General features: G+C 41.7%; 1 protein-coding gene across 5 annotated transcripts in view; it reads left to right on the top strand.

Moving 5' to 3' along the window:
• The window catches only part of MAP3K20 (mitogen-activated protein kinase kinase kinase 20), a 127,012-nt gene that overhangs the window by 38,266 nt on the left and 76,719 nt on the right, over nucleotides 1-12,027 (top strand). For all 5 annotated transcript variants that reach the window (XM_059727279.1, XM_059727280.1, XM_014599478.3 and 2 more), the window contains exons 4-5: nucleotides 7,705-7,806; nucleotides 9,612-9,677. In XM_059727279.1, coding sequence (XP_059583262.1) covers nucleotides 7,705-7,806; nucleotides 9,612-9,677 — 168 coding nt within the window. The remainder of the gene's footprint in view (nucleotides 1-7,704; nucleotides 7,807-9,611; nucleotides 9,678-12,027) is intronic.

Raw genomic sequence — 12,027 nt, 5'->3', positions numbered from 1 at the left:
ACCAGGTCTCACAGATGGTCAGTATTCCAGCAGCTGATCTATCTGCCAGTCTGATGAATAGAGAGCTGCTTTCAAAGACTCAGACTTTGTCATGGAGAACAAATGGTCATGTATGCAGGTAGAAGAGCTTCCCTTACATGTTCCCACTGCTTCCACTTCTCAGGAAGATGATACAAAAGATAAGCACAAGCATTGGGGACAGGTTCCGCACTGGCCAGTGACACCTGATTTTTTGAACTGGGAAAGTTGGTGTTGGAATTCCACTGCATAAACAGTGAGACCATACATACTTCACCAGGGTCCAATTCTCCATGCAGAGACAGGCAGAGTAATTTGTACTGTCCTATACTTCAAATGATTTTTAACCTTAAAGGCCTGTTCTTCCATTGGATTACAGTTTAGCTCATGGTGCCAAGGAAACAAGGAATATCAAGGACCTGGATGGTAGAGCTATGCTGGGTTTTCTGCAGGAGTGCTGACAAGGGATTTCAGCCAAGCACTATAACATGTCAGATGTCAGGCATAAATAGTGCCTTACAAACAGAATTCTTGGCATGGAGTTTCAGGATGGCCCAGAACAGTTAGTCTGGAGCTGCAGTTAGAACTCTTTTTCCAGGGCTTTACCACTAGTGTTAAAGGGTGAAACTGCCCATGCCTTTCATGGATTCATAGATTGTAAGACTGGAATGGACCTCAGAAGATCATCGGGTCCAGTCAAGTAACCCCAGGAACGTGACTGTCTAGTCTCCTCTTGAAGATTTCCAGAGTAGGTAATTGCACCACCTCTGGAGGGAGCTTATTCCACAGTCTGGACAGCCTGACTGTGAAGAAGTTTTTCCGAATGTTGAGTGTGAAACGGTCTTCCTGGAGTTTATGGCCATTAGTCCTGGTTTTCCCCAAGGCTGCCCTGGTGAACAGCTTTTCACCAAGCCCTAATGTAGCAGTAAGCTGCTACCAAGTCCCCTCTCAGCCTTCTCTTTTTCAGGCTGAAGAGTCCCAGGTCCCTCAGCCTTTCCTCATATGGCTTGGCGTGCAGGTCTCTGATCATATGGGTGGCTCTTCTCTGGACTCTCTCAAGCTTGTCTATGTCCTTGTTAAAGTGTGGTGCCCAGAACTGGATGCAGTACTCTAACTGCAGTCTCACCAGTGCTGAGTAGAGCAGAAGAATCACTTCCTTGGTTTTGCTGGAGATGCATTGATTGATGCATGCCAATTTATTATTTGCTCTGCTGACTAGAGTTGCACTGCTGGCTCATATTTCTACTGTGATCTATTATAACCTCCAGGACCCTTTTATTCGTGGTGCTGGTCAGTTTGGCACCACCAAGCCTGTAGGCGTGCAGGGGGTTGTTCGTCCCCAGGTAGAGCACTTTATATTTCTCGACATTGTTCCAATCTGGTTCCGATCTACTCAACTTGCTAGCCTGTCTGGGTCCACCTGTATCTGTAGCTTATCTTCAAGCGTGACCACGTTCCCCCAAAACTTGGTGTTATCCGCAAACTTGGACAGTAAACTCTTCACCCCCACATCCAAATAATTGATAAAGATGCTGAAAAGTATGGGCAGTCCTTGCATTTATGGTGGGTTACATTCCTGGAAAAGGCGCTGTATGTTGAAACGATGCAAGTCGAATCAGATTTTCCCATAAAAACAATGTTATAATAGGGAGTTACATTCCTGGTCAAGGGCCTGATGCCCAACTTTTTATAGAAATGACCATAAACACCATATTGAAATCAACTATTTAATCAATTATAAATGATATACACTGTACAGTACAAAGTTTTCCAAAGTGTACTGTATATAAATCAATTAAACAGAGTAATGTAATTAGGTAACTAATCACATAACATTTTATTTAATCAGAAGGTGAAGGAAAACCTTCATCAGGGTCATGGAATTCAGAAGGGCTTCTTTGGGGAGATTTTGGGGAGACTTAGGGCCACTTGATGGCTTTTTGAGAAACTGATCCAGGGATGTTTGTTTTGCTGCCCTCTTTTTCTTATTGTAAATTTCCCTGTAGCGCGTAAGTGCGAGGATCCAGCGTCATAAGTAATAACATGGGTGTAAATAGTGAATCGCCGTAAATCAAAATGCCATAAGTCAAGGACTGCCTGCACTGGACCAACCACCAACCCCTGTGGGACACTACTGTTCACTTCCTGCCAAGATGACACAGATCTGTTTATTAGAACGCTCCCTGCAGTCAGTTTCCTATCCATCTGGCTGTCTCGGAGTCAAGCCCACAATCCTCCAATTTTCTCGCGAGGACATTGTGAGATGCCAGATCAAAGGCGTTTTGGAAGTCAAGGTATACAGTGTCGACCTCCTCTCTCTTGCCTAGGTGGTGAGTTACCTGGTTTTAAAAGGAGATGGTAAGGCAAGGCAAGGAGATGATAAGGCAACACCTGCTCATGACAAAGCCATGCTGGCTGTTGTTCAGAATCCTACCTTTTGCAAGCTTATCGCAGATAGACTCCTTGATGAAATTTTTCCAGGATTTTTCCTAGCATAGAAACTAGGCTAATTGGCCTATAGTTACCTGGGTCCTGCCTCCTGTCCTTCTTGGATGGGCACAACAGTGGCCCTTTTCCAGTCCTCAGGGACCTCTCCAGAGCACCACGAGTTTTGGAAGTTTCACCAGGGGTTCTGTAGTGACTTTGGCCAGCTCTTTCAGCACTCTCGGATGAAGTTCATCCAGTCCTGCTGACTTATATATGTCTAATTTTTTTTAATTGATCACACACCAATTCTACAGCAATAGTAGGAAGGCAGTCATTCATACCCTGCTCATTTTGCACCCTACCTGGCATGATTTTCCCCTTGACCCGGTGAAATACCGAGGCAAAGTAGTCATTCGGAAGTTCAGTGTTCTCCGGAGTGCTGTCCTGAGCTGTTGAGCAATGGCCTCACACTCCCATGTTTTTTCCTCCTGTTCCCAATGTACCTAAAGATGGACGTCTTGTTGTCCTTGATTCCCATTTGCTAATTTGAGTTCAGTCACCACTTTAGCCTTTCTGATCTGTTCCTTACAAGTGCGGGCCGTTATTGTGTAGTCCTCCATGGGGCCTGCCCTGAGCCTCCATTGTTTATAAGCCTCTTTCTTAAGAGGAACGTGATTTCCCTGTTTAGCCAAGAGAGCTTCCCAGCCCTTCTGTTACCTTTTCTCCGCATGGGAATGGACTTCCTTTGTGCTTCAAGGATCGTGTCATTAAGGAACAACCTTTCTTCATGCACACCTTTCATGTTCAGTTCCTGGTCCTGCAGCACTTCCCCTACCAGTGACCTGAGCTTGTTGAAATTTAAATTTTCAAAAGTCCAAGACTTCAATCCTGCTATCAGATTTGTCTGCCTTGAGACAGACAGTGAGCATGATGGTTTCATGGTCATTGTTGCTATATTTAAGTCGGTCACCAAGTCATCTCTCGTTCTTAGACTTGTGGGAGATGCTGGACTGCATTATTGACATTTCTTACCTGATGATTTATTTTATATTAGCAGTGTCTCCCACATATACACTTCTGGGTACAGCTTCAGTAAATGGGATATCATTTCATTTTGGCATGTCTACAGTTAGCTACAAAACTCTTAGAATTAAATAATAAGTTATGTAGCTTTGAATTACTCGGCTAAAACAGAGAGCTGCCAGAGACTTTCTGCTAAAATTTCGATGAGCTAGATAGGTTCTTGTCTGAAACATGTGGTATGTACAGAACAAGCCAAGTTTGGGGAGGCAAGGAACTTATGTATATGAATGTGTAGATATAAAAGTGGCTATAATAACTGAGTTAGGTGAAGGCTGCTGGTCCTCTTTAAACAAGACAGTATTATGGGTAAATTGTCTTTATTTGCTCCTCTTTCTACATTAACTTTTCCAGTTTCATACTATTGAAAATTGAATTATAGTAATTTGCTGCTCTGTTCACTAAGGAAAATATAAAATATACTACTTCTTTTTTGACCAACCTACTCTTAAATGGCAAAGATGAAGTATTTATGTTTTATTTCAGCTGGTCATGGAATGATCTAAAATACCAAGGTGATAGGCACCTCATAAATTAATGCATTGGTAGATATACTGGGCCAATTTCTGCAGACCACCTGAGAGCATGAAATGAATGTTTGGAGGGGATGATGCAAGAGTGGCTCTAAGCTAGTATTTGCATCTTCCTAGTGTTTGGGGTATCAGCCTATCCCTGCCAGAAATTTAGAATAAACATAAAAACTGTTCTAGTTTACGCCAATAGCCTGTAACCTCTCTCTAGGGATCAACCAAGTGAAGAATGTAACAGCTACAGGTAACCCTCGCCATTCGTGGGGGATACGTTCCCATGATCCCAACGAATGGTGACATCCACGAATAGGGCACTGCATTCATGAATGCAGTGCATGGTGGTGGCGGGAACCCGATGGCAGCAAACGCAGCGCTCCCAAGTAGTGTTTGTTAAAGTGTATTTAAAATGCGGGTTCAGCATTCACAAATATTTGAAACTGCGAATGCTGAACCTGCGAATACCGAGGGTTTCCTGTATGTCCATTACGCTAACATCCATGTTGGATACATGTCACATCAGGATTCTGCTAAACCAGGGAGTAAAGCAGTAGCTGGATATATCAACTTTAGGACTTCTTTACACTGCTGGAGTAGTACTGAACTGATCTGGCACTCTGGAAGACTGGACAACTGCTGTCCCTTTCAGAGTAGAATTTGCAAGTTTACACTAAATGTTATTGTGGTGTGAAAGGTTGTTGGGTTTAAGATTGTTGATCCATTCATTCCCTGACCAGACTCTATACCACTAAGATGCAACTTTCTCTCATACTTTTCATTTGTGCAGTTTGTTTTCTAATATTAGTCTACTGATGATGATAGTAGGCTTCCAGATATTTGATATTGTATTTTAGAAATAAAAGTAAGGACTACTAAATAAGCAACAGTGTTCATCTACGTGCAACATAACTATAATGTTTATAATATTATATTGATTATCCCAAAATATAAAGAAAGTGAAAATATTAGTTTAACTACTTTGATATATACCTCTAATTATAAATAGGAAATTAGTGCATTTTCTTTCCTTTGTATCTCTGATTGCCTGAGAACCAGTTCATTCGTAATTGCCACTTGGGATATGCCGACATGACCATAAACATGGCTCTTTATTTTATTTTTATTTTGTAAGTGGTGCAGCTAGACTTCAGAGAATAAAATCTTGCCAATCTGTGTACAGTGAGGGCTAGGCTAGCATGCAGTGTCTTAAACTAGTTGTGCCTGCTACTGCTTCTAAAACGTATTCCTGAGCAAAGTTCTTTTCCATCACGCGTGCATATATGGCATTCTAAGATCACTGTAGAAAATGGACCAGAGAGAACTTCTATTTTAAGCACCTATTGCATGGCTTAGCATTGCTGACTGATTTCATATTCCCTCAGACTTGTATTTATAAGCCTGGATTCTGACTACCATATGCTGCTGGTATCACTCGAATTTAATTTACCATCTGATAATTCCCTGATGTAGATGAACTCTTAGCTGGTAAAAGTGGGGTAGGGTAGAATGTCTGTGAAATACCAGTTCACACCTGGTTAAGTCCCAGAGAGGTCATAGCCATTGGGTATAAATTGGAGCAGTTTAGGGGACATTATGCTAATTTATACCATTGGGAAGAACAGGCACAATTACACCAGTATCAGGGAGGCAGAACTCGGTCCCTGACATTACAGCCTCCCTTTCTCACACTGATTGTAACTCTTAGTGGGTAAAAATATAGGATATGGTACTTCAGGGTTAGACCAGGAGGTTAAGGGGGTTTTTAATCATTTTTCCATTAAAAAAATCCAATTTGTACTGTCTTCTTATTTCTAATTTACAAGGAGGAGCAGAGCAACAAATTGATCCATTTGATCCTCCTCTTTCTCCTCAAAATCCCCACAGTTTCAGGTTAGATTCTGATGTCTTGCACTAATTTATTTTAAGGTGATAATTAAAGTAGATCATATTTTAAAATGGAATGCTTTTTGGTCCACTATGTGTAGCATTGTAAAAGGAAACATGAACTTTTCACTGTAGTATTGGACACTATCAAAGTCCGTTTGATGAATTCCTACTTTCATTAAGAACAAAAAATCTCCTTGTCTGTATAACTTCATTATAATTTAAAATAGTAAAAAATTACTGTGAAAATGGTACTTTAATATTCAAAGTTTGTCTTCATCATTAAAATCAAATATGCACTGTTGATAAGAAAGAAATTTGAGTTTCTAACTTTCAGCCCTGTAGCCTCAATGAGGGCTCTAGGGCCATGTTCAGACAAGCAGGACTGTGTGGTATTTGGTGCCACAGGCATGTTTACCACATACAGCACATTCAGCTGGTCTCCATGTGTTACTGACCTCAGGAGATCCTTGGGTAAAAAAACTTGCACAAAAAAATAGTGGAGCGGTGCATGCAAGGCATGAGTGCATGCCACCCAAAACTGGAGCCTGGCCAGCTCTGACTGCCGGCCAGACTCAGAGCAGCAGGATTGCTGCTGCTGGAGCCCCAGGAAGCCCCCACGACCCCAAATAAAGCTACTGGCTCGAGGCTTATGTGGATGTGGCCTAGGGTCGCAAACAGATGTCGCCCTTGTGTCACCATAAAAATGTTAATGGGGTGCAGGTTGTGAGAGAACAGACATCCTTGCCCCTTGTCATACTCCAAGTGCCCAAAAATGTTTGCACTGTGATTCCTGGTAACAGTTTATCATGTCTTATCAGGAAGGATGTCTGATTGCTTATGGTGCTTCTCCCACAGCCTGGGGCTACCCATTCTATCTAGCCAATTTGGGCAGGAGATTCTGGAGTGCACATTTCACACTGCAGAGCAAGGGAACCCCATGGAGTTCCATGGATTGAAGTCAGACATTTGATGAACCCCAGGCCCCTGAGCTGAAGACAGACAGGATGGGCCCCCTGAAACTTTGGGAACAGCAGGGACCCGTTCCTGTGGAATAATGGCCTTGGGCAACATTTGTCCCTGCCAATCAGTTGGATCAGCTATGCTGATCACATCCTGGCACAGCTGATCCTGTGACAAAAATGGTATCTGTTTGTAGCTTAAGAAACCACCTAGATTTCTTCCTTTACATGTTCAGTCACCAACCACAAAGGACCTGCAGACCATACCAGCCCTTTCACTATCCTTGTGCAGCCCTTCCCTGGTTTTGCACAAAAGTGGCAGATCTTACTTTAGTAAACAATTCTGTTGATACTGAACAGGAAATAATATAATCTGCCTTGCTTTCTTAGTTGTGTTGACTTCTCAGGAATAAGAGGACCTCAGAACAATATAATTTATTTTAGTTACTAGTCAATGAGTGTATCTCTAGCTACACAAATGGAATAGATCTTTTGAGTAGGAAGTTGCTTACCTGAATTCCTGTCTGTTATTTTTAAGTCTATTGTTGTATATAAATTTACTTTCATTTCCTTATGAGGAGTATTTGTGTGCCTCAGGATAATTCAGAATAAATTACCTATCTTCAATAACTCATGTTTAACAACGCCTGTTAACTATTGAACCCACACTGTCTAATGGAAAATCTTATAAGAGGAAAGACTGATTCTGTTTATCAGGAAATAGTGAATTGAGGAAACTAGTGGTATATCATAGCTTTTGATTTAGAAGCAATGTTTTAAAATGTATTATGTATATTTTTTAATAGAATATGCTTCTGCTGGTTCATTGTTTGATTACATTAATAGCAACAAAAGCGAAGAGATGGATATGGATCACATCATGACCTGGGCAACTGATATAGCTAAAGGTAAGAGAGACGGATGACTAACAGTAATTCTGCACAATCTTTAAAGTGTGGTGTTGAAACCCTTCTTTTGAAATGAAGAAAACCATCATGGATGTCAGCACTGAAGACACTGTTAGAAAATATGTTTTAGAGGAAGGAAGGGATAACGGTCATTTTCCTAATTATTCTCTTTTGATGGTATATTTTCGAAATGGAAGTGAAGGTCTCCTCTCTATCAGTTTTGTATGTATTTTGGCTCTGAGTCGCAAGCAAATATTTTTCACAGGACAGGCATATTGTATATAGGTACAATGCTTACAGATGTCAATATCCAGCACCAGTCTTATCTGCATGGGGACACTCTGCAAAGTTAAGGGTTTGCCCTCACAGAGAAGTTACTGTTAACTACTACTCTTTGACTCCACATGCTGACACACATACCCCTACACACACCTGCATCCACAGAGTGAGGGTATGTCACATATATTTGGAGCTGTTTCAAAACAGGAACATTTCAAAAGGGCAGCAGCTTTTACATCCTCATTGTTACGTGTAAACAAGATGAGAATGATTCAGGTGAATCAAAACCACTCCAACTATAACCCTGCCTCATTTAGTGCAGTGGTTTACAATCTTTTTAGCAATTACAGTCAAGGCACCCCCAATAACTTTTCTGAATGTCATGGTGCCCCAGTGCAGAATTACTGAAGTAGAATCTAAATTGAGGAATGATATGGGCTAGAGACAGACATTCAAAAAGCCTTAACCTGAATTGATTTAATCTTTGCCTGTTAGTTTAACCTGGCTAAGCTAAATCACTCTGTAACTGTACAGACATCCCAGACATGCAGGCACATGCCTGCAGTGACTCAGGCTAGAAGCTGGGGGTGCTAGAGCAGCCCTCCTTTCCCTTGTACAGGGCTTAACTAAGCGGGGTGTGGCCAGGCCCAGGAAGGAAGCTTTGATTAGGGAGGGGTTGCACCCCTTCTGACCACTTTGTTATCAATTCCAGCAGGAAATTGATAACACAGTGTTTATCACCTCATTAAGAAAACAACAGAGGGATGTTACCAGCTACCTGTTGATTCTTCCTTTGTCCTGTCTGCCACAGCATGGGCTGTAGCCAGCATGTCATCTGCTAAGTAATACTGAGAGGTGTTTGTAAGGCAGAAGGGATGGGGAGGGAAGCTGGTTTATGTGCAATGACCATCTGTTCTGTTACAGGTTTAAACCAGTTTCTGATCACTTAAACTGGTTTCTGTGTAAAGTCTGTCCTTAGCAATGGACGGTTGCCATGAGGCTAAAAAGGTTAAGAAGCCCCGTTCTAGCAGGAGCTAGGGACGAGTGACAGGGCAGAACCTAACCCTGCTATACCCTGCTCTTCCCACTGTCTGCCTCTTCCCACCTCCAGTCTGTATCTGAGGGATTAAGGATGGCCCCTGCCACTGAGGCTGCTCCTGCAGCATCTCACATGCTGGCAGCCACCCCCAAAGTCCCTCCTAGGAGTGTAGGAGGAGTCAAAGGGATGATCTGAGCTGGAAAGCGTGGTTCCAACTCCATGTCCCCTTGCCTGCAGCAGAGTCTGCTGCTAGGAGTGTGGGCACAGAGGCTACTGGGGGATAAGGACAGGCAACAGTAACAACAGTCTTTAGAAGCAGGCATTGCTGGAGTAGTTGGGGCAGGTGCAGGGCACCAGTCACTAAAGATGGGGGAGGGAGCATAGACCTTCTCAAAGAAGGGCTGGGGCAGTCTAGCACCTTAAAAAAAACTCACAAAAATCTTATTAAACCACCCTAATTTAAGAATTTTCTTTCATTTTTGTGTAGGAATGCACTATTTACATATGGAAGCTCCAGTCAAAGTCATACACAGAGATCTGAAGTCCAGGAATGGTAAAGTAGTCTTGAACTGAAGTGTCCTATGTATTCTGTTTTCAGATAATGAAATGGCAAACCTTGATCTTAGTCTCCTGCAGATATAGGACTAAATCCTCACCTCTTAACTGTCATATTAGGTCCAGGTAGGGCAGAGAAAGAGGCACCTCCTTCCCTTTCTCCCCGCATGCCCCCAGGGGTTGTCTGTGTATTATTTTTCCCGCTGGCATAATTTGGAACTGTGTGTAGGGGCTGTTCTAAGGCATGACTTAGAACCTTACAGCTCTATAGACTGATGTAAGTTATGTCAAGGACTAGGACAAGACTATAAGGCTGTTCTAAGTTATGCCTTCCTGCCTGTGGTCTGAAGAATCAGTCAGAGATTTTCAGTAGTAATATACTGGTTTTGTAGTTATGTTGGTTTGGGGAATATGCAAAAAGCAAGACTTGGTCAGCTCTATCTTTTATTGGATCAACTTCGTAGCTGAGAGAGATGTTAGACAAGCTTGTGGGACAAATTGCCCTTCTTTAGTCTGGAAAGATCCAGACACTACCTGACATTAATACCATTATTACAAGTACTTTTGTTTAACTCCATTACGTGAAAGAAAGTGACCACTTTAAAAAGAAAATTATAAAGTTAGTTCAATAAAAAATATTCCCAAACAAATCTTGTTTCTCTCTAGGATTGCCTGAGTACTTTCCCCTGTTCCTGGAAACATCCAATATGCTGTGGGCTAGGAAGGGGTGGCTTAATGCAATTCTGACATGACAAAATAGACCTAATGTCTTCGCCAAAACCTTTAGTCATTGCAGTGGTGATTGAAGAAGTATTACGGATTTTAGTGCTTATAAATAACGTAAACTGCCTCGGATGTTTGAATGAATCAGATCCATTTGATAGTCAAGACTAGTAATGACATAAGCTGCAGGTGACTTTAATTGAAATATTAACTACTAATAATGGATTACAAATGATATAGATTTGCCAAATGCAGTGCAAGAATGTCATAGTGGAGAAATGACTGGATACAGTTTCATTTTTAGATTTTTTTAAAGGTATTTTTAAAGCGGGTCTCTAGGAAGGATTATTGTTAGATGAGTACAGTAGCAGGAAAAAAGGGACAGTTCTACTTTTTTTTTTATTTTGAATGTATATAATTAATTCAGCCAGAGGAGAAGAGGGTAGTTGTGCAATATCTTACTTATGTAATAATTGATCTATTCCAGCCGATATTAGTACAGTGGGAAACATTTGAAGGCAACAGACAAAATTAAAAATGCTTGTGTCCTTTTTTTACTTCATGATATATATAAGGGCCCCAAAAGATTTTTTTTTTTAGTTAAAATTTGGATCAAAACAAAACTAAGAAACCCACTTTTATCCCAACTTATATTTTATATTCAGAATTCAAATCTGCCTTGCAAGCATCTCTGCTAACTAGAAAAATGGTGAAATGATGATGTTGCAGTGGTCAAGAATTTGAAGGATGACTTCTGTATAGTTGAGGGGAGAGATTTTTAGTCAAACACTGGGGGCTTTTTTCTGTTTTTAACACCATCTGTTCCATTTCAATTAACATTTTTGGTAATGGAAATCTTGGTTGGTTGAAGACAAGGGTTCCCAAACTCTGACAGACCGAGTACCACCAATTTAAAATGATACAGCCTTAAGTACCACTGGTAATTTTTTCATACACATAGATAACAAACTATGTATTAAAACAACATCAAAACATTTAGTAATCATAGAACATTGTTTTATCAGTTACGGTAGCCATATAAAACAATTGTATATCGGAAAATAAACAGTGCAAACCAGGGATAGGCAACATTTTTGGCTGGAGTACCAAAAAAAACCTGAATGCATACCCTGTGAGGTGCCAGAGTGCGGGCACACCAGAAAAACAAAAATGGGGTGGAGGGTGCATGACAGGACGCACTGCACATTAATATAATTAATAATCATAACTGTTGGGGGGGTTTGGGGTTTGTTTTTTTTACAGTAAGTACCAGGTTTTCTAAAAATTCTAAACCTGGTAATAATAAATAAAACTTCATATACTACTTTTGTTCTTGTGTATTTTTTTTTATTAAGCATGTTGTGATGGGGGAGAGAGAGGAGAGGGAAGAGAGAGAGAGACGAGAGAGAGAAGAGGGAGGGAGGGGAGAGAGGCGCGAGGAGGAGCAGACGTGGGGGAGGTGCTGTGGGCTCCCTTGGGAAGGTATCAGCTGGAGGGGTGGGGGGGCAGCAGGAGCTGCCCCAGGGCTCCACATGCTCAGCCGCAGTGGGGGTGCTCAGCGGTACCAGAGGTGGGGCCAGGCCCGAGCTGTGCAGCTCTGCGAAGGTGGGGTGCAGCCCCTCTGT

Source organism: Alligator mississippiensis, chromosome 4 (genome assembly GCF_030867095.1).
Source record: "Alligator mississippiensis isolate rAllMis1 chromosome 4, rAllMis1, whole genome shotgun sequence".
In the NCBI taxonomy this organism is placed as follows: Eukaryota; Metazoa; Chordata; order Crocodylia; family Alligatoridae; genus Alligator; species Alligator mississippiensis.
This window is presented reverse-complemented; position numbering and strand designations above follow the sequence as displayed.